We start from the raw sequence: 24,135 nt of genomic DNA, 5'->3' as shown, positions 1-24,135 counted from the left end.
GAATGGATACTCGTAATATTTGAGATATTAAGCGTGCCAAAACAAGGGTTAAGGTTAATGTGGCCTTAACAGTTCCCGAACTTACTTCGTTACTTAGGCTAATGTTGATAATATATAATATATAATATATAATATATAACATATAATATATAATATATAACATATAATATATAATGTATAATATATAACATATAATATATAATATATAATATATAACATATAATATATAATATATAATATATAATAGACGGTAAAATAAATTCCAACGGCTTCCCAGCCTCTGAAGGGTTTTTGAATTTGGGGATACGAAAAAAGGAGAAACGTTTCGTGACAGCATGGCTGCCAGCCTCCCCGCTTCGCAACTTCAATTGTCACTGAAGTCATTTCAACCATTTTTCACGTCTATTACGATTGATCTCAGTTAATAATTTGTATTTTAATTTAAAGAATTCAAGTTATATGTAAATTTATTTATTTTTTTTTTAATTCGATTGTGACGTGTGGGACAATTCAGTCCTCTCGTCCATTTGATTAATCAGGGCGAGATATGTGTAACGGCCACGCCAACGGGGGATACGTGGGGACAGGGGTGGGGACACCCGTGGCGGAAGTATTCCGACCACCCGTTGGGGGATTGGTGGTCGTCCTCACACGGCCATCCACAAACTCTGCCTCCCGGACGCCTGGGATTACAGGAGTGAGCCACTACTCCCGGCATATGTAAATTTACAGTTAAACAACCATTTTGTCTAGCTTTTATTCCCGAAATATAACTTAGATGGCGCCACGTGCTCTACAAAGAATCACGATTTAGATATTTGTTACTCGGCGACAGTTAAAAAATTTTCTCTGCGCATGCTCCAATACCAACCAATCCGGTGTTCCCTCCCTGGCTAGTGTCCAGTTTTTAAGTGGCAATGACGGTTTAAAATTCCACCCCCATTTATTTTACCGTCTATATATAATATATAATGTATAATTTATAATGTATAATTTATAATATATAATATATTATTTTTATATATTATATATATTATATATATTATATATTACCTAATTTTTGAAGGATTTAAGATATTTTCTTTCGAATAATTTCCAAATTTGCTGTCGCTTGTGAGCGGTAAAAATATTGAATGGTTTTGTGTTTCAACCGAAGTACTCCTCTACTTCTTCTTAATTACCACTTGTTTTAAAGTAATATATATTTTATCTAATTGTGCTTTTAAATGTTTTCCTTTTATCAGTATAAAGTACTCGGTTTCAACGTTCTTACATCGTAAAGATTTTGATCAAGTGAAAAACTTGAAGCTAGGAAATTTCTAAACTTCCTGTAGCAGATGGGGGGAGTGGGTTCCTCTAATTAGAAGATAAAATTTTAATGACGCGGAGGTTTCTTTAGAAAACTCCTCTCCAGTGTCCGGGCCTGGACAGAATCAAAAGAAACGGTGACTAGTCCTAATTACTGGAGGACAAATTTTGTATAGCACTTTTTCTTTGAAAATGATCGATTGAACGTTCAACAAAGACGCTCGTCGGCGTCGAAGAAAAATGTTAAAAATTCTCAAACTTTAGACCAGGATCAGATTTTGTGGTTAATTATTTAAGTGGAAAATTTCAAATGATTTTTTCCAGTTATAAATTAACTTTATTTCGTGTTTTAGGTTACCTTAAAATGATTTTCAAAATGAAAGAGTGAATCGAAGCCAACGACGAGCGAAAAAAATACATCGAAAATGAATGAACTGAGTAGTTCATCGAATATGTCAACAGCCCTGGGCCTCAACTTTTCCACGACATCGTCGAACCTCACTCTCAAAGAGATTCCTCAAATGTGGTCCTCGGCGAACGTCATCAGAATTATTCTGTACGGAATCATCTTCTTTTTCACAGTGGTTGGAAATTTACTGGTCATCATGACCTTGGCTCGAAATAAAAGGATGAGAACGGTGACCAACGTTTTCCTGCTCAATTTGGCGGTAAGCGATCTTCTTTTGGGAGTGTTCTGCATGCCCTTCACCCTCGTCGGAAGTTTGCTCCGAGATTTCGTTTTTGGAGAGTTCATGTGCAAAATGATCCCTTACGCTCAAGGTAAGTCTATTCGGAACATCCAACGTTCCGTTACAATAACAGCCTTCCTTAGCCGTTTCAGTGTCCGTCAGCGTATGGACGTTGGTGTCCATATCGTTGGAGAGATTCTTCGCCATTTGCCGGCCGCTGCATTCCAGAACGTGGCAAACGATATCGCACGCTTACAGAATCATCGCGTTGATCTGGACTGGCTCCCTCTTCACCATGATGCCAATAGCGCTACTCAGCAAACTAATACCCACTAAGACGCGTGGTAACTCGATTTTCACTCGGAGCTACCTCGCAAACCGTTAATCACGTGTATTATTCTTGACGTATAGGTCAAATGCTGGGAAACCACAAATGCAGAGAAGCGTGGCCAGACATATCGTCCGAGAGAGCGTTCAACTTGTACCTGGATGTCGTTCTCCTGATGATTCCCATGCTAGTGATGACTGTCGTGTACGCTTTGATAATACGAACATTGTCTATAGGCATTAAAATGGAACATCACTCCAAAAGAAGTAAAGTATACGCGTCTCTTATGATTTAAAACTTAGGCCTTTATGAGAGAATACTGATATTACTAAAGATACGGCGAAATACAAATAAAATGTCTATTGCAAATTCAAGGGTTTATAAGATGGTTTTACATTTTCATGTATTCGAACTTAAAAAATGTATTTTAAAAATACATTATAGAGAGTTCGTGTGAATATATATGATATATATATATAAATATATATATATATCGGATTGTTTACTAAGATTGTGCATTTTTAAACCATCCTAGGCCTACGAGCAACAAACACCGCACCCCACACAAGGATAACGCAAAACGTCAAAAGTCATGCATTTTCTTACGTACATTTTTCATTGGTTAGACGCATTATCGCCGGCTGCCGTCAGAAGGGGAAAATTCGGAAATAGTCTTCCCCCTTTCCGTAAAACGTTCAGCATAAAGGTTCGTCCAAAGAAATTTGTACACAACACGGCGTAAGCATGTTTCAAGGCTAGCTGCGTACTCCTTGTGTTTGTTGCTCCTAGGTGGAACAAAACTACAGATGCTAGAGGACCTCAGGTTGGGTCAGTGATCATATTAATAGCTTAATTTGAGAACAACTGTGCAAAGTTTGGGAGCTTTAAAGCAAAGGGTGTGGAAGCCTATAGCGCGACAGACACACAACTGTCGGAAATATGCATGTATGGTCTTTGTAATACAGTTTTTAAAGCGTGCTATATCTTAATTAGTTTTTGATAACTGTTCGGTTGAAAACCGGAAACAGAAAATGTATATTTACTTAAGATCTTATTGTGATAAAAAAAAACTTTGAGCAACTACTTGGCTCGTTGTTAAAATAATCAGCTTTAGGCTAATACCCAAGGTACCAGCTTAGGCCCAAGTCAATACGTAGGAGGGTGGTGGCAAACCATTAATTCCAAACGAGCCAACCACTCGATACTACACTAACGATTAACGTTACCAGGGAGTCGTTACCCTCTACAAATTTTTATGGAAAGGGGAAACCGAAGTAACAACCGTATATATTTACTGGGGGCCTTAAAAATCCCCGCAGCTTGATAGTGGCCGACAAAGTGTGCTGCAGAATATCAGGGCAATTTGTAGGTATTTTAAGTACAGTAGGTCAGATTTGTTAGTTGAATCTGTAGGCTAGAACTGATGGACGAAGCTGTTAACTTTTTTATAAACCAACTCGAATTGATTTCAGAAACGCAATCTGACCTGATGAATATGAAATTAGCTATCAACGGAGTGTCTCCGGTTCTTACGCCGGTGGACCAATCGGAGCTGGTGAAAGGAGGCATTCAGGTCCTCAGAAAGAATCAAATTGAAGAACACGCCAAGAAAAGCGAAGATGCTAAGGTAAAATTTGGCCCTACATGTATATAGAAAATTACGTCCTTTCGACGTCAAAGTATACACGCGTGAGTTTCCGCAACGGAAACTGATTTTCGTTCTTTCACAAAAAGTCAGCGTTTTTTGGCAAACTTGGAAACCAATTTCGTTTTGATATGTGAATATACCGTTATATCAATGATGGATAAAAAAACGGAAAACACACAAATATAGCATTGGGATGTGGTGACGTGATCTACTACTTTTTGATATACAATTCGTGGCCCCCTCTGTTGACATATGCCTCTTCGAAGTTTTATTAATTAAATATTTATAAATTTAAATTAAATAAATTAAGTTTAAAATTTTTTATATAAATAATAACCACCAGTTATTATGTTATGAATTAAGATTTATGTATTAATTACATTAAAAATAATTAATAGTAATTATAAAGCTATTATAATTATTAATTGTAAATATGATAAAAAATTAAATATTATCAAAATAACAAATTATTAGAATAACATAAAATTATGTTAGAACTTTACGAGTGTCTGTAAACTATAGACCCCCATTTGGGGACTATGTTATAGTTCAATTAAGCTCGACCCACAAAATTCTGAAAACCCAGGGACAACTATATTTTTGCTCAGTTGATTCGGTTCGTTCTGGTTTGTATTTCAAATTAAAAGATCTTGGCATAGAACTTTGTCATAGAGTAATTGAAAATTGAACGAATTGAAAAAATATATTTGATATTGTGAGAGCTTTAAAAAATTATATTAATAACTCCCCAAATTATTATAATTGTAAATTACCTCGATGCGAGAAATTTATCGCAGCTATAGAGAGAATCTTTGTGGCTCATGGCCTCAACATTTCGCTGCCCAAAAGATTCGTTTTTCGAAAGGCACGAAATATTTCAAACTCAAATGAGAAACCAAAAGTACTATAAAAATGAATTTCTAGTTCCCCTCAAATTTCTTTGACGATTTTATGGTTGGGGTCCAATAATTCCACCCCAGCCAACTCAGTCGATACCGTCAGCAAAATAATTAAAGAAATATTAAAAATGGCCTAACGAATTATACACTCTGATTAGCTATTTATGACGGTTAATTGTAGGCCTTAAATATTATTAAATATGACAACGGATTCAGATAAATCAATGAACACTTTTATTAATGGAATACTGCTATTATGAACTAATGATCACACTAAAATTAATACTATTACTAATTCTAATTAAACAATTCTAACTACGCTATGGCTCGTTTATGGATTAAAAGGGGATTATCGCGAATGGTACCAATTAAACACTGCGCGACGCTCTATAGCACTTAGTTCACTATTTTAGCAACGAATGCTCTATTTTTTAACTCTATTGACTTTAGCGTCGGCGTTAAGTTAATGCGTTAGCATAAGTTACTCAGCCTTTGAAGTTGGTAATTGGCCCATTTCAGTGATCTTTGGCAATTTTCGACTATAAATCTACATACCTTTTTAAATTAGGACCGATTTGGTTGAAAATTAAATTTAGTATACTGATCATTTATTAACTACGTTTACAGTTACATAAGGAAAATTGAATTTCATGTGAGATTTCTAGCCAATTCGCGGGTCCCCTTAGCACGCGTACGCACTATTGTGATATTTGAATGTGGTACCAATTCAAGATTAAGTATACAAGCGCCAACTGTCTCTAAATATTTGACCTACAACCTTTGAAACCTCTACGAACTGTATCCATGGTCCTCTACAGACTACAGGGCGTTGGATACTTTCAGCGTGCTATTTAGGACACCGCAAGTTGGTTATATAGGGTGTTGACTATTCTATGCTATGCTATGATATTTTGGGTAATGCTATTTTCCTAGAATGTTGATTTTTAGTACATAGATAAGAGAGCCTTTATAAAGAGTGTATTACATACTAGGGATGGTATAAAAACTACAATAATGGTTATAAAGGGCTGTCTTACAAATTTCGCTTATTTGTAGGATTTGTGTGGTAAAATTGTTTTTTTTTCTTTCATCATTATCAATTTATCAACATATGTCACATAATTACATAATTTGTTGTATTTCATCGTAATCATCCGAGCGTTACCGTTACCAACGGAAATGTGGTCCTTTTTATCTACTAAGTGAATATGTCGACTCAATTTGTTTGTATTTTGCTATTTATCAACAAATTGATTCAAATTCATTTTTCTATTTGTTAATATAAATTTTGATTGTTTCAAATTTAAAAGCAAATAACGACGATAAAAATTATCAGTTAATGCTTTAAATTACTGATGTTCATTATTTTTCTTAGGTTAGATGAACACCATCGAGTAAAATTCATATATTTAATATTTCCGACACGTCTTTTAGATTTCTTTTAGAATATAGCGAGTGTGTCCGATAAGTCTAGAACGTGCATGGATACATAGAAACTCCATGTCACAGCTTCGGTTCTCTAAGACGGCATGTGTCTCTGGAGGCAAAAAATTATTACGGTTGGTGGATCCATAAAGTTGATCTCAACACCGAGTCATTGGCACCGACGAAAGTGACCTACAGAGTGTCGTGTTTGGCAACAAGACATACACGTACATGTACTTCAGTTTTAAACGTCTGAAATAAAACCGTCCTTTACAGTTAAACGTCCTAGATACAAAAACGACTACTTTAAAGGAAATAGAACTTTCAGTATTTGTTATGAAACACCCACTTCCAATATTGGACTCTCCATCATATGGCTTTAGATATTTCTGGCGCTAGTTAGTAAATTCTTGCTCAAATTGTTAGGGGTCTTCTATAAAGAATGCGTTGAGGTTATATTACCTTTAAGACTTTTACCACTATCGGATGTATTTTACCTGATAAATTTCGCAGTTCACTAACATATAAATGGTTGGATGTTAGCTGGCAGTGTGATAAGATGTTTCTGGTAAATAGCCCTTAAACGGTGCGTGGACCTCGAATACCTCATTTTAAAATTTGAGCTTCGCTACTAACGATTTATGGTTAACACAATTGAAGCCTTTAGTTATGCTATGATAGTAACTTACTTACAAGGAGAGTAGCCGACAAGGTTCCTAGAAAAATCTCTTATATAGGTTGGCGCATACAGCCTCTTTTCATAGAAAAAAAAAACAAAGACTCCCGTTAAAAAAAACGGGGAAAGATACCCCGTTTCCCCCTAAAAACACGTCACTGGATGTCAGGCAACAAGTCGTCGCTCTCCTTTTTGTCGTGAGAATCGAGTATAAAAATTTATCTCACTGCGCAAACGCGAGTGACGTCGCTGGAGTTTTATTTGGTTTCACTTGTTTATTCAGTAAGGAATAACGGCACACCGCGCTTAATATCTATTATCAGGTGTGATGGGTTTTATTATAACTCTAGCTTAAGTCACCTGACAGTAAGATTTACTTCCGCATACGCTAACCATGTATTGAAATTTAGAGAAAAACTCGTTTTTTATTGTGAAGACCTAGGAAAGTTGAGAAATGAAAAAAATACACTCCTTTTTCGGATTTTCTTCTAACTGGTCGCGATAAGAAAAACAACGACAAATATAAATTGTGGCCGTTATGAAATCAAAAAAAAGCAAACGAAATATATTGTTCAAGAAATAATTGATATTTTTGTAAGTATAAATTTTGCTAATAACAATTTTGAGGTATTGATAGCTTTCTCTATTATAGTGGATCCATGGCAGATCTATTTGAAATCATTTTAATCGTGATCAGGCCCGTAGCCTGCCTCCTAAAAAAAACGTACTCCCTCAAATGAAATTGCGATTTGCCCCCGCTGCCCCCTCGAAAATATCCTCTGTCCCTTCTCTATTTTAGCTAGTCACCTAATACGTCGAAATATTCATGAACATTAATGAATACAGAATAAAGACGATTTTTTTTGTATAATTTTTTTGTCCCAGGCTTAGACCTTTTAGTTTGACTGTTTAAGAAGCTGATCAAAATTTTAAAACAAGATACTTTCAGTGGCGTAACGACAAATTTTGCCCCCCCCCCCCCGCAGATATGTGAGGTTGAGCACAAGTCCTCCGAAAATATTGGGGGTACGTGCCAGATTTCTACATATTTACCAATAATTGAAGATTAATTAATAAATTTATTTATAAATTAATACTTAAAACGAGAGGGCCCCCTATTTAGTTAAAATTTCATGTCCCGCACCCTCGCGGGGCCTACGGATCTTTAGATATTTTTTTTATTATAAAGACGTTTCGAACCACGGTTCGTCGTTCCATAATTAAATTAAATATAATATAATACAATATAATATAATAGATTACAAAAATAATGAAAAGTGTAAGGATATAAAATTAAATTAAACTGAAATTGAAAATTGCTGGTTTATCTAATTTAAAATTGAGCGACTTTTACTTCAATGTAACGTTTGGGAATATTTAAAAAGAAAAAAGAAACGACAGACAAGTGTAAGTAAACTAAAAGCCCCCTCTAATTCGATCTGTCGAAAACACGAACTCCAGAGACGTCTTTCGCGGCTGCGCAGGAGGAGAAAGAGAAAAAGAAACGTTTTCAAGAGAGGAGCTACATTTTTTCCCGAATGCGCCCCCGTTGAGTACCCGAGGTGTTTATAGCCTTATAGCCGATTTTGTTCAAAGTCGGGTGTATATGATATATGAAATTTCCCGAAAGGAGACGTTGCACTACCCATTCAATTTGCCATGGCAACCGAAAATGTTTTTGACCACTTAAAACAAAAATAAGATTTTTTCCTTATTTTACCCAAAAAGTGTTACAAATTTACCCCAAAAATGTTCCAATTTACCCAAACTGGATGGAAATTACCTAAATGTGGTTCAAATTCCCATTTCGTGATTTTCAAATTAAAAAAAAACCGAGAAAATCCCATGCTTTTTTAAATGGAGATTTTTTTATTTTAAGTGGTCAAAACATTTTCGGTTGCCATGGCAAATCGAATAGGTAGTGCAACGTCTCCTTTTGGGAAATTTCATATCACATATGGGTCTACATTACGCCCGACTTTCAACAAAATCGGCAATAAACACCTCGGGTACTCTCCTTGTTAGATCAATAACAAAGGAATATATTGTACCATACTGATGTTTTTGCGGCTTTGAATTTCCAGCAAAAAATGTTATCAGAAATCTATAATTTTAATAAGTAGTAAAATGTGGAAAAATTTATAACTTGAGGTTAAAACGAAACACAAGCGTTTGAATTTAACCAGTTTCACGCGCTTGGTTCCGAGAATATGATTGATCATATTAACTACCACATGGTAAATCCGCCCTGACGTTTTTCAAACACCGGTGGGGCCCTTTAAGTAACAGAAAATTTTTACATGTGCATGTTGCCTTGTAGGACACTTATCACTCTATACGATAGAAAACCAAACACACCTGTATAATACACAGTTTATGAAATATAGAGCAAAACGTAATGAAATAGATCGGTCTATTTCCAACATGGCGGAAACGCCGGACACCAGGGCACACACCTGACGTTCATCAGGAAGGTTAGACCTAACGTACGTCACAGCAATGCGGACTGCCTATTGGCTGACGGTGAACGTAAAATATGTTCCGACAGAAAAGATAAATACTTTTTTAATTAACTTACGCGTCGTGTTTATGTTTCAGTTTACTTTTCCGTGACATGTGTTTCACTATTAACTTCAATATATATAATATCAGGAAACAATATAGGTATACACTTGGAATGTCTAAGGAAGATTTTTACGGCCGTGATGAAGCTCGTAGAAATGGGCGTGTCTTAAAGCGGGAAAACTCACGAGAAAAACTCGCGCGCCTCGCTACCCTAATTCGACGAAAACTCGTCATTAAGCCTAGTCATGGTTATTATATTATTAGCTTACCTGATTATCTCTTTTATAAACATACAAATACCTGAAATTAGGTATCACTACACTTCTTTCGCGAAGAACGTTATAATTACTTCAAAATATTAAGTATACGATAACAAATTGAGGTTTTTAAATCCATCGTTTTATAAGCCTTTTTTGCACGGGAAAATCGCCTATTTGTTACCATGACGACGCATTCTTTTCGCGTCAAACCTCGAGCCAATGAATTTGAAATGTCGTGTTACGTCTTACACTTGACGTAGTTAAGCCCCGCCTTTTTCTCGACGCGCTTTCGTATCACCGTCCCAATGGAACCTTAGACATTGCAAGTGTATACCTCTATAGTTTCCTGATAATATATATATATATATAATATTATATATATATATATATATATATATATATATATATATATATATATATATATATATATATATATATATATATTCTTACGTGATATAATAATGTTAATGTTATTCCCGAAAACGTATTTAAAAATTTATCACAACTTTTGTTGGTGATTTAGTCGTTCAATTTATGTTTACTTTACTGGCGAATTTCATTTGTTCGAATAATCGTTTGTCTGTTTTTAGAACATTAGGAATTGTTTTTTTTTTAAATATTGTTAATATAAGAAAATAGTAACATTAACGTGAACCTAACCTAACTTAACCTAAAATATCCACAACATTCAACGCAATTCCCACCAAAAACAGCAATAAGAAATACTAATTTAGCGACAGAATTCGGACAAGTGATGCTACCGATTCGGACGAATGAAACAAACAAGTTGTCCAATTCGAACAATTGAAACATTTGTTATTTCGGCGGTTCGGACGAATGAAATTCGAACATTTGTTCCACCGTTCGGACGATTGAAATTCGAACAAATGTACCTACCCCGTTCTGCTGAATCTAAAAGAAACGTGTCATAGTACCTTTTCCGAAAGACGTGATTCTAACATTCGAGTTTTTTTTGGAAAAATAATTCCCCGAAGTCTTAGTAGTTTATGAAATTTTTTATTTTGAAGATATATAATAGATCCTTTGCGTTGAAAATCGAAATTCTTTGAAGTCTAAAATCCTCTAAGGTATGATTTATTATATGGTAGTCACTATTTTGGTCTAAATAACTGAACTATTCAATTTATTTTTATTGGGAGATATTCATTATTTTTCTGAAATGGAAATAAAAGGCTAAATGCTCTTAATTTTGACTTTTGATATTATTATAATTTCTCTAATTAACGAAATTGATTAGAAACAGAGTTACGGAACGCATTAGCCACTATACATACTCAGTATTGGCAAATATGAATCAATCATTCGTTGATGCAACGGTTAATGAGACGTACGGAACAGGCCCGACAAGAGAGGGGGGATGCCGGTACATATTACCGGGGCCCGTGCAGGGCTAGGGGCCCGGGTTTAAACAATCGACGTATACTTCACCCTCATTTATCTCAGAAAGAGTATAGCTACCTCCAATAGTAAACGCTCTCTTTGGGGCCCTGACTTTATATTTTAACGGGGCCCGGGCCCGCTCTCGGCGGCCCTGGTACGAAACCAGAGGTGCCGTACTAATTGTAATTATTTCGTATCTCACGCAGGTGCGAGTGATTAGGCTGCTGTTCATCCTGGTCGTGGAATTCTTCGTGTGCTGGACGCCGCTGTACGTCATGAACACTTGGATCCTGTTTGATCCGTTCGCCGTGTACCGCAACCTCAGTCCGACCTTCATTTCAGCCATTCACTTATTGGCTTACATGAGTTCGTGCTGCAACCCCATTACCTACTGTTTCCTACACTCCAAATTCCGGCAGGGCTTTCTAACTATCATGGGATGCCATCGGACCAAATCGAAACGCGCTTGCACTCGCGATTCAACCTTCTCAGCCACCCTCACTAGCGTTTACAGCAGCCGCGTCGCCGCCACCGGAAATGATTTTGGTAAGAGAGCTTGCAATCCGTCAATTATCGCGGACATCTTCATAAACTCTGTTACAAATGGTTCGAGTGGAAATACGTTACGCAGCCTCGGAAAATATTGCTAGAAAATCTGTCGCATTCCCAGAATTATATTTCTCTCCCCTGGGCTCTTCCTTGATTATTTCATTCCTTATAGAAACTGACGATAATTATTTCGACAGGCTTTATTACGAATTATTTCGCAATTTCGCAACGGCTTATTATTTATTGGGATGCGTCTCTTACCAGTAATTAATCATGAAAGTTACTATTTAAAACCTTTTAAAAACAAACGGATATATAGACTAACGAACAAAACAAATAAAACATTTTAGTATTTCCCATTTAAAGAGAAGTGAAGATAAGCACATTGTGAAAAACTAAATGAAAAGAGACTTTTAAAGATTTGTTTTCACAAAACGTTCATTTCTACTTCTTCGAGTTTTTTTCTATAGCTTAAGATATCAAAATTTATTTGTTTCAAATAATATTATGAACGAATTTGAATAGCTAGTTTCGAGCTTAAGCCTTAACCAAAGTAAATGTGAAAAAGTGGTTTTATTTACATTCCCCGCAGCGGTAAGTAATGCGGACGATCGCCAAGCAAGATATGTAAAAAGAAACCTCGGCTCTTGTTGCGTCGAGATGGTGGCGGCACCTTTCAAGAGCAGATAATTTTTTTTATTTTTAATTGGATGGAGGTTGAAAAAATTTATACTACATGAATGTACCAAATTTAAATATTTACTCTAATAGGCGCTTCAATAAAACATCTTCAACGAAATTGCCAAGAAGTAATATTTCCGAGAGGCAGGACCTGCAAGTCACGGTCTATACATGTATAGTGCTTGTTAAAAAAATGGAAACTTTTCACCTGTAAACAGAACGTCGTGTTTTTGCTAAGCCTTAATATGTACCTGGTTAAAAGAAAACACCGTACTTAAGTGAAATTTTTTCATTATTTCAACAAGCACTATAGAAACAGTAACTTGTAGGTCCTGGCTCTCGGAAATATTACTTCTTGGATATTTCCTTGAAGGTGTTATAATGAAGCCTCTATTATAAATAAGTCGCTAGCTGACTTGGGCCTAGGGTGGTGATTTTTATTATTTGTTATTATTATTGTATCCATGCCTGGAGCATACAAGGACACTTTAATGTGAGCAAAGTGTCTAAATTGTAATAATCAGCTAGGCTAATACCAAAGGTACCACCCTAGGCCTAGGTCATCGAACAACTTTTAAAGCCTTTAATTCAGGTGGCCGGGTTACAATTTGGTTTTCTATGGGACTGTAAATGATGCGACTTTAACTGTTTCTACTAATAAATATTTGTGAGTTTAAATTTAAGATGGAGCTTTTCCCGAAGCTATATTTGACAAAAATCTAGAAACCTAATTACTTCTTTTTGAAAACCCCTTTAGCCTAGTGGGCTTCGCCCGAACTTCTATACGTCTCATTTCTACCCCATTAATATTTCTCCAAGCCAACTAACATAAACTTATCCAAATAAATATAACGAAAAAGCCTAGGATATACATCGGCTCCGGATTAAATTCTCAAAATCAGTTTTGATCTTTGTCTCGCGAATAAGTTCGCGGGGTTGGAGCGAATGTCACGTACAAACATTCAAGACCCTCGGTTTGACTTCCCCGTATAACCACGTGTTTATGAAAGGCGTTTATTATTCCACTATTAAGAGGATTACGTAAATCCCTGTACCTACGAAGCGGACCTACCATAAGCCTTCTTTCGGCACCAGCGAAAATTGCGAGAGACCAAATTAATGGTTCCTTCTATTTCAGAGACCTCGCAAAGTGACAGATACAAAGACGCCACCGTCTAGCCTTAGGTCAACTAGCGGTTCAGCAGCGCCACCTACCAGTCAGCGGGAGAGTCAGACGGAAACATAGCGACGCCAATTCCTCCCAGTCCCGAGAAGAAAACGTGAGAGGATGAAAAGTTGGAGAAGTTTGTCCTAGCTATAAATAAAAGCCGAGACGAAGTATTCAGCGCTGCCGGGGAGATTGTGGAAGCTGAAGAAAGATAAAGATTTTTCGTGGGCAACAGTTCCATCGCGTGCTTCGAGTACTTCCCAAGATTAAAATCTGTCTAAATTTACCTCCATTTTCGGGCGTTCAGAAAAACGGAAAGAAAGGCTATTTATTATCTTAATAAGCCAGAGAGCTATCTTTGAAATGGGGCAATTATAAAGGACCATTTTTCTCCGCGGGGGAGACTATTCCTAACGGAACCGAGATAAAAACTTGACTAATGCGTTCGACTTATATCTTCCTTTGCTCTTTAAGACAACGCTTAATTGGTGGAAAATAACACCAATTAGTCATTCGTAGAGTTTTCTTACACTATACTTGTCGAGAAACGTATTTGAAAAAAAATGAAAAAGGGTGTTTATTTCTTACGAAATACGTATTCACATTCCTAAATTGCTCGTGTTATTAGCTCGAAAAACATACATTTTCAGGCTCCCGCTTATTTTTGGAAGATCAAGAAGTGTTTGGAAATACGCCATTAACTAAAATTCGAAAACTATTACATATTAAAATATTGTTTATAGATAAGCAATTTAGTTAAATTTCTAAGATTTAATGCAGCTAATACAACAGCGGTTTGAAGGGAAAGTCGCGCCTATTGAAAAGTGCCTCGAACCAAAAAACGTACGTGATTCTTTTTGGCTCCTACCTGGATTCTTCTCCCGTAAAATATTTATATATATATATAATATATATAGGGCCGGATTAACCAAGCCTACAAGGGCCACCAAGAGGGTTCGAAAAAAATAAAAGTACAAAACTTTAATCATTTGCTTTTCACAAAATATTTTCCGGAGTAATTTTAGTAAATGCGTCCACCACTATGACCCAAAAACGTTTGATTGTCACATTCTCTGACGGACTGCCGTCTAGCCCCTGACGACATACTAAATCTGGCAGCAAAATGAATTTTCCTTCCATTTCTCAATTATATATTGACGAAGCGGCTAGCTCGTTTCGCTCGCTTTTCAAAGGGGGGGGGGGCACCTAGATTAACTTAAGCCTAGGGCCCCATAAAGTCTTAATCCGGCCCTGTAATTATGTAATTATGTATATCCCCTTTTGCATTAAATAACTTTTGAAGTATTGATGGTATCAAGAACTCATAGATGCTACTAAGAATGATAACTCCCTCGCACTTTTGAGAGAACGTTGCCCATTCGTATAAAACCATACGGTTTTCGGTCCGCGTACATAAGTATGACACCTTTCAGCAAGCCAGCCAGCCAGCTAAAGGCGAGAGGTAAAACGTCTTGGCTTTGACGATTTAATGAGGTCGGAATTAACGGGACAATGTTTATCACGGGAGATGTGCTCGGATAATCAATTTAAACAAACCTCTTGGGAGAAGTATCTAATTAAAGGTTCTCTTGGTAACATGCTTTTGTGACTCGCGAAAGTGCTCTTTTGAAAAAACTGAAACACGTCCAAAATATAGTGCGTCAATAAACGGGAATTTTACGTTTTTTCAGGGCGTGAGCGATAAACAGTTAAAGAACAATAATTATGTAAAAACAAAAATATAATACATCAGAATCGAAGAAGTAGTTAAAAACTGCTTTTTGAAGGTCTACAAAACCTATCAGTGAATTCTTTACTGGGAGTTAGCTACTTAAAAGGGCTTACTATACACGACTCGTAATTAAATATTTAAAACGCACTCGCTTTGTGTACCAAGCTTTTATTTCAAAAAGAATTAGCTTAATACAATTTCAAGATGTGTTTCTTTAAAATTATTTTCATTTCGATTGTGTAAAAGAATAAAAGTACACGTAGTTTCCTTTTTTCATACAGCTTGTTTAATTACTAAAATTTTAAATAATGAGAAAATCAAGATTTCCGGCACTTACATATAATATGAATACACATTAGTTCCAAAGTCACTTAAACCAATTTAAACGTTAATTCTTTAAACTATTCAAATATGTTTGTACTATCTTTCAATTGCCCTCATATAACTGAATTTATATTTCTAGAACTAAACGTATTTAAATATTCATTGTTTTATTCATTTCTAAAGCCGCAGAAAAGGTTACATTTGTTATTTAATTTATAAAGTAAAATTTTGGCCGTAATAAGAAACCGAGCTTTATATCCTCATTGGCAGTTTGGACAACAAGTATTTATTCCTTTGGCAGTTTGGACAACAACTGTATATTCCATTGGCAGTCTTGACAAAAAGTATTTATTTCATTGGCAGTCTTGACAAAAAGTATTTATTTCATTGGCAGTCTTTACAACAAGTGTATATTCCATTGACAGTCTTGGTAACAACTATATATTTCATTGGCATTTGGACAACAAGTGTTTATTCCATTGGCAGTCTTGACAACAAGTGTTTATTCCATTGGCCGTCTTGACAATAAGTATTTATTATATTGGCCGTTTTGACAATAAGAATTTATTCCATTAGCAGTCTGGACAACAAGAATTTATTCCATTAGCAGTCTGGACAACAAGTATTTACTCCATTGGCAGTCTTGATCTAATGACTTTTTCACGGTCAGTCAGCTTTCTCTAGCTACGCGAAAGTGTCTTCTTACATTCCCATTAAAATTAATATTATTTGTGCCATGAATTACTTTATAGATTTCAGTTAACTTAAATCCTTTTTTCGTCGGGCTAGAAGCACCAGTAAAATTTTGGTAAATGTACTAAACAACATATAACCTCAAATGATTTAGGCCTAAATCCTTCGATTTTATCGTATTTTGGAACTAAAGTATATTTGAACTAAAAATTCGGTGTAACGTGGCGTGGTATTTTTGTAAAATTTCAAATGTATATTTGTATGTGAAACTTTCACCCATATATTTAAATCTGTGTAATGCATAAAATGGATACTCCGAATTAAAGCTTTGTAAATTATCGTCCTAATTTTGTAGTCGTCAATATTATCTAAAGACTTTTTAAAGGTTTTCCCCTGAAATATTTTTCTTATTTTACACATTACATTCTGAATGCCGTGAACAAATATAAATTTTCCAGATTTATAAATCTTAAACGATTTTTTTGGTTAATAAATTAGTCGAGGAAAAATAGGATTTGATAATGAATGAATGAATTTTGTTATTTTATGGATTTGAATTCTGGTGTGCTCTTTCACTTGGCGAGGTCTCTTACATTCTCCCGTTGATGGAATTTCCACCGTCTTGGAAAATGGCGACTGAAATTCTGAAAAATGGGAATATCTCGTGTTCTACCTAATCGATTGTTTTGATATAGAGCTTAAAATGATGTGTTGTTCTGATTATAAGCGCGTAATCAGGACCGGGCGCGACCCATAAAGCTCTGGAACAAATACTAATATGAAAAAATCTTACGTGAATTGTAATCCAAATTATCATGTATACATAAAAAAGTTTATTTTTCTTTCACCATCTTGTAAAATGGTGGAAAGAATAATTAAAATTAAAATTAACTTAAAAGTGATTTATTCATTTTCCTTAAAGGGGGTAAAACTTGGGTCTATTTGAAAGATCATGTTTAAATAAACTCAAAAATATCAGTCGTAAAATTGTATCTTTTTTTAATGACGAGAAATTAATTTTTAAACGAGCCAAATTTACCGCCAAGCGATCTGCCATTTTTTGTTTCAGGGTGACGTTTTAGGACTTTAATCACGCGCTGTTCGCGCTATAACAGGCTTTAACAGCGCTCTGTTCCCCGCGCGTGCTTGCTCCCCGTGCGGTCTGCGGAGGGAATTCGAAAGAAAATGGCGGCTCGCTTGGCGGTAAATTTCGCTCGTTTAAAAATTATTTTCTCGTCATTAAAAGAAGATACAATTTTACGACAGATATTTTTGAGTATATTTAAACATGATCTTTCAAATAGACCCAAGTTTTACCCAACCTGGACTTTTCCTTTAATCTATGTTAAACATGTTTACAAGTAGTTAGTTATATATTACTCATCATATTATTTTAATTGCATTACCAAGTGACAGCTGGTAATAAACCTAAACAAAATCCCCGGTTCCAAAATTTGCATCGCCCGTCAGCGCTCCTAGCGAGAGAATTGCGAAATATTTCTATCCAAATACAAAACAAACTGCGTAAAAATGTCCTGCATTCCGTCGTCTGCTCTGTTGTTTTTAAAAGAAGTGAGGCTTTTGGAATTATAATAGTCTTTAGATTATTCAGTAATAATTGTATTGGAATAAAAATTAAAGGGTAATGATTTAATTAATTTAAAGAGGAAGTTCACTTTAATGTTTTTGCATATATAGTGTGTGTGAAGGTTTAAATAGATTATAAATTTAAAAATGCCTAGTCAAAATGGAAATAGAGGTGTAAGAACTCCAGGCCTAACGTCGTCCGCTAATATTGGGCACGTGTTTAGTATTTGGATAGAAATCTTTCCAATACTTGACACTACGGCGCTACAAGTGGCGCTGCCGTAAAAGCACCAAGAGCGCCATTTGTTTTCCGGTCCAGTAAGTATTCGTTCAAGGTGACAGCTAATATTATTGAAGACAATTTTTTGACCTCTATTTGGTATTTCCAGTGCAATAATTAGTTTTACCAAATTAGATAAAGCTCTGTTTTTGACTAAGCTTTTCAGTAAAAGGCACTCTATTCTTTAAAGTTTTGAAGTGTAATATTAAGTTAACTTTCACGTCTACTTTCGTTCCAAACAGTTAAGAAAAAGAAATGATTTGGGGGTGTCATTTTCCAAATTGGTGAAAATGAAGTACTTTGGACTATAGGTTAGAATATTTTATTTCGCTTTGTTCGACTTCATAAAAACATTGAATCACTATCAGGGCTCCCAGAGGTCCTATAATTCCTATAATATCCTATATTTTCAAAAATGTCCTATAACATCCTATAATTTTAGCAAAATCCCCAAAAAGTCCTATAAAATCCTATAATTTTGATATTTCGCCCATTTCAAATCCCGCCTCTCAGTAAAATTATAAGTCGTTGAATTAACGGAGCGGTTTCTCGCTGAACGCACTCTAGATTTTTTTCATAGGTACGCTGTCGCATAAATATCTCTGATAGAATGTCCGTCTGTCAGCTGTGACTAAAGTAAAGGCGATAAACGATGGGTTATTTTACCGACGACCATTTCTGACAACCCTTCTACGGATTATTACAGCGTCGTCTGCAAGAACAGACTTTCGAGATAGATAGCTTCACGTTTAGTTGGAAGTGTTGGTTTTAGACAAAAAATATTGATAAGAGAGAACATTTATTTTAATAAGTCACGTGCAATGCCTAAAGTCCAAACTAAGTTCAATGCCTCATGGCTTGACAAATGTGATAACAATACAACATTAATTAGTGAGTGGTGTACTCAAAGTAAATCTTCAGAGTTTCACGCCTTCTGTAAACTGTGTAAAACGGATTTTTCAATTTCCAACCAAGGAATTGTTCAAATTAAACAACATTCATCTGGAAAGAAGCATTTGGAAAGAATTAAAGCTCTTGAAAATCAAATGGAGTTAAATGTTACAAAATGTAACAGCAACTCAACTGGACAAAGCACCTTGTATTCATTTAATCTGGTGAGCCATAAAGACCAATTGGTAAAAGCAGAAATTATCTGGAGTTTGAAAGTTGTTGCACAGAATTGGTCTTTTGTCTCGTGTGACGGAATAGGAAATATGTTTAGAGCTATGTTTCCAGGATCACTAGCTGATGGTTTTAATATAAGTCACTCGAAAATTTCGTACCTAATTTCCGAAGCAATTGGACTTTATTTTCACCAGGAAATGTTATCGGATTTGAAAAATTCCTCCAGCTCATATTTCAGTATTCAGTATGATGAAACTACAAACAAACAAAATAAAAAAGAATTAATGTTAAAAATTAGGTTTTGGTCCAAAACTTTAAATGAAGTAGTTGTTCGACATTTGGAAACCTTCCTTAAGGGCCATGCCAAGGGAGAAGATCTTTCGAAAGACATTTTACAAAGTTTGGACACTCACTCTTTACCTCTTCAAAATCTAGTGGCTTTGGGAAGCGATGGACCCAATGTTAACAAAAAGGTATGGCGCCTCGTAAATAAAGAGGTGGTTGAATCTCGAGGTCCTTGTACTCTGATGGACATAAGTAGCTGCAATCTCCACACAATGAACAATGCTATAAAAAAAGGATTAGGAGATGTTGGAGAAGACGTTTCGGATTTAGCTATTTCAGTTTTTTATTGGTTTAAGCAATCATCCGGAAGACTAGAAGATTTTGAAGAAATTCAAGTCAAAGCAGGGGTACCAGTAAACAAGTTTATCAAGCATGTTGAAGTTAGATGGCTTACATTAGGCCCTGCATCTGAACGCCTTCTACAACAAATAAAACCACTGAAAGAATACTTCTTTAAAGAATTAGCAAAGAATAATGTCTTAGCCAATAATAAGAAGTACTTGGAAATTTGCAAGGTTTTGCGTAAAACGACGCTTATTGCAGAAATCAACTTGGTAATATCTGCTTGCGAAACATTTTCTCGTTGCATGAAGATTTTTCAAAAAGAAGAACCGATGATTCACGTATTGTACGAAGAAATTCGAGATTTGGCAATCCTTATTTTATCTAAAATAATAAATGCTAACGTGCTTGAAGAAAATAAACATCACCTTCAGAAAATAGATCTGAAAAAAGATACTTCCATTCTTTTGCCGCTAGATGAAATTGATTTGGGACCTGCTATCACTCAGAGTATTTCATCTTTGAAAGAAAAAGATAACAAGTTATTCCTACTCTCTAGTCAAGCCTTTTTCCTTAATATAGCTGATCACATTCTTAAAAAGACGTGCCTTTCAAATCCACTAGTCAAGCATTTGCGTTTTTTAAAACCAGAGGAAAGAAAAAAAACTAGAAGTCTAGATGACCTTCTCAAAGTCGCGAAATGCATGCCATTGGACGAGAAAATAAAATTCAGTACATCCTTAACTGATGAATGGAAACTATTTAGATTTCAAGAGTTGGGTCCATTGGCTACTTGCTCAAATCTAAGAATTGATCATTATTGGCGAAGAATTGGCGAAATCAAAACCAATTTGAATACTGAAAAATTTCCCCATATAATGAAAGTAGTTAAGGTTGCGCTTGTCTTGCCACATGGTAATGCTGACGTCGAAAGGGGTTTTTCTAAATCTGGAAAGGTTGTTAGCTCGGACAGAACCAACTTGTCTCTCGCTAATATTAATGCCTGCATGAGCATTAAAGATGGTGTAAAAGGGTATGAAAAGGTGCTGCACTTATTCCCACTTAGTAAAGAACTAATTTTAATAGCTAAAAAATGACTGTACTCAGGACATTGACAGGAAACTTAGGATTATTATAAATCAAGCGGTGAAATCAAAAGAAATTACGGAAAAGGAGAGATTTAGATTCTATAATGACAATGTTCAGACCCCTCATATTTATGGAAAACCCAAAATTCATAAGCCGAATAACCCACTACGAACTATAGTAGCTTCATATGGAAACCCAACGTACAACACGGGAAAAATTTTATGTAATATAATTTCCCCTTTAATTGGAAACAATATTTCTTGTTTAAAAAACTCTGAAGATTGTATTAAAAAACTAAAATCCCATTGCCCTGTCTTATCCCAGAATGACGTCTTAGGGAGTTTTGATATAACCGATATGTATGGTAGTATCCCTATAAATGAAGCCCTTAAATTATTGGAATCTAAATTGAGAAATGACCCTAATTTATTACAAAGATCTCCTCTTAAAATCAATACAATTCTTAAGCTTTCGGAATTATGTTTAAATAGTACTTATTTTGACTTTAATTCCCAAATTTATAAACAAAAAGACGGCCTAGCAATGGGGAATCCATTATCACCGGTTATAGCAAATCTCTTCGTGGAAAATCTAGAGGATACCATTTTTGGGTCGGACATGGACAAAAATCATTTGGCTTGCTGGCTTCGTTTTATGGATGATATATTTTTTGTATGGAAGGGAGACTTGGATTCATTAACGACTTTTCACAATGATTTAAATAATTTACATAACTCTATTCACTTCACTCTTGAACTAGAAGTTAACCACGAAATTCCTTTTTTAGACCTATTTATTAAAAATGTTAATGGTAATCTAACCTTTTCATTATTCCAAAAGCCTACTCATTCAAAAACCTTTTTAAACTTTAATTCAAACCACCCCAACCATGTAAAAACATCAGTCGTAAAAGGTTTAAAACACCATATTGAATCCATATCTGATAACCCAATTGCGGATAAATTAAAAATTAAAAATCAGTTAATTGAATCAGATTATCCAAAAACACTTATAGAAACCATATTTGACAGAAACTTAATCAGCATGCCTTCTGATATGAAAAGTAAACCTAAAGAGGAGGTTTTAGTTTTACCCTATATACCTAAAACCACAGAGAAACTTAAACGTATTTTGAAAAATTATAAAATAAACTTAGTATCAAAAACCACTAATATACTAAAAAATCAAATTTCTCATTTAAAACCTAAAATAGAAGATTCCGCCATTCGAGGCGTTATTTATGAAATCCCTTGCTCATGTGGAAAAACGTATATTGGTGAAACAAAACGTTCCATTTTAGACAGGATACGTGAACATAAATCCTGCGTGGCTAAGGGCGATATGAATAACGGAATTCCAAAACATATTTGGTCTACGTTAAACCACTCTATTAAATGGGATGATTACAAAATTTTAAAACGTGAAACCAATTGGTACAAAAGAAAATTCTATGAAGGATTGTATATTCGTAAACTAGGTAATTTAAATTTAGATAAAGGATGTCAAGAAGTAACTAATTGGGGTAATATTGTGATTTAAAATTTTATTTTATTTTATATTTATATTTTAATAATTCACACTGACTTACATATACTTTGGATTTATCGGTTACATTGATTCTATTACACACGTAAATTGTTAAAATCAGAAAAACTTTTGTTTATTTTTTAACACGCTGACCTTCTGCTCGCGTGATATTAGAACTTGAATATGGCGCGTGGTAAAATTTTAAATCAAATTAAAACTAACGAACGACTGAAGAAGAGCCTCGGCTCGAAACGTCTTGTATAAAATAAGTTTTATCTTCTAATACCATGCCGTTTTCTCTGAATTAAACATAATTTCTACTAATATTCACCATGGTAAATAATAAGTTTAATATAAACTAATTTTAAGGTCGAAACTAGCGCACTCATCTTACAACGCTAGACTAGAAAAAGAGAAAAACGAAAAAGAGGCGAGAAAAAGTAAAGAAATTTTACAAAATCTGGAAGATGCAACCAAGAATAGGGTAAACGAAGAGAAACAGAAGAAGAAAATGGAAGAATTAGAAGATTTAACGAAAAACGTGAAGGATTTAAGAACGGAGAAGTAAGTTGGAATGTATTACTGGCAACCTTCTAGAAGAGGCAAACATTAAGCTAAGAGACGCGTTGAAAAAGAACGATCTCACCGGTGCTGCAGTTGCCCAGTTAATGCTGGAAACGTGTGAAGAAAATTATAAAAAGGGTCAAAAAAGTAATAAGAATCTTAAAATTAAAGAGGGCGTTCTTCTTAAACGTCAGACATCTGTGATAGACTCTTATTTTTCTAAAAAGCCAAAACTACTGTAACTGTGCTAAATTTACAAAGTCATTCTAGTCTTTACTTTTGTGATAAAATGGTTAAATTGTTTCTATTTTTAAGTGGGAATAAAAGATTTATTTCACTAAATGTATATTTTGTTTTTAAATGCAAAATGTTCGTAAATAACATGGCATATATAGTCCTATAAAATCCTATAATTTTGAAAAAATGTCCTATAAAATCCTATATTTTTAGAAATCTAGTCCTATTTTTCCTATTAAAAAAAAAATTTGAGTGGGGGCCCTGCACTATTTTTCCTTTGACTTTTGATCTATCAAAGCAATGTCGAGATAGCCAATTTTAAATTTATTTCGACTTGTTATGTGTATCGGTAGTAGTGAGTGTAGTTAGCTGTTGGCTCGCGTGGTTTGAAGGGCTTGCCATCACCCTCCTCTACACGCATTGTATGCCACCTGATTTAATGGCATTGAAAGTCGCTAGATAACTTGGGCCTTAGGTGATGCCTTATGTATTAGCCTAGCTGAATATAATTTTTAAAAACATTACAGATATCGGAAATTGCGCCAAAGGGAGTTTGTGGGATATTTCAAAACGTGATTTCTTTTTACAGACTTTTTGAGCCATAAATACTACAAATCGATTAAGCAGAACTAGAATTAACTCGGATTTCAATGATATTGGCCGTCATTTTCGAAGATGACGGTAAAATTATTGTTTTCAAGTTTAGTTAGTGAATTCAATTGATTATACTTTATGACGTTTCATGGAGCTATA

At 35.0% G+C, this 24,135-nt stretch overlaps 1 protein-coding gene across 1 annotated transcript; it reads left to right on the top strand.

Annotated features, from left to right (window-relative positions):
• Positions 1-1,734: 1,734 nt before the first annotated feature.
• LOC149947382 (cholecystokinin receptor-like) lies at positions 1,735-14,038 on the top strand. Its single transcript, XM_090171619.1, has 6 exons — positions 1,735-2,088; positions 2,141-2,341; positions 2,409-2,591; positions 3,798-3,952; positions 11,406-11,745; positions 13,568-14,038. Exons 1-6 carry the CDS (start codon positions 1,761-1,763, stop codon positions 13,606-13,608), a joined length of 1,248 nt encoding a protein of 415 aa, XP_090027745.1. The 5' UTR covers positions 1,735-1,760; the 3' UTR covers positions 13,609-14,038.
• The last annotated feature ends 10,097 nt before the right edge of the window (positions 14,039-24,135 follow it).

This window comes from Leiobunum rupestre, chromosome 4 (genome assembly GCF_980474605.1).
Source record: "Leiobunum rupestre chromosome 4, qqLeiRupe1.1.hap1, whole genome shotgun sequence".
Taxonomy (NCBI): Eukaryota; Metazoa; Arthropoda; class Arachnida; order Opiliones; family Sclerosomatidae; genus Leiobunum; species Leiobunum rupestre.
The sequence above is the reverse complement of the archived record's forward strand: the minus strand, read 5'-3'. Positions and strand labels throughout refer to the sequence as shown.

What these genes read in the sequence shown, in the direction of transcription:
- LOC149947382 (XM_090171619.1), top strand. Translation starts at nt 1,761, where the DNA reads ATGTCAACAGCCCTGGGCCTCAACTTTTCCACGACATCGTCGAACCTC. An exon ending in AATACCCACTAAGACGCGTG is followed by an intron (nt 2,342 to 2,408) that starts GTAACTCGATTT and finishes CTTGACGTATAG; the next exon opens with GTCAAATGCTGGGAAACCAC. An exon ending in GGAACATCACTCCAAAAGAA is followed by an intron (nt 2,592 to 3,797) that starts GTAAAGTATACG and finishes AATTGATTTCAG; the next exon opens with AAACGCAATCTGACCTGATG.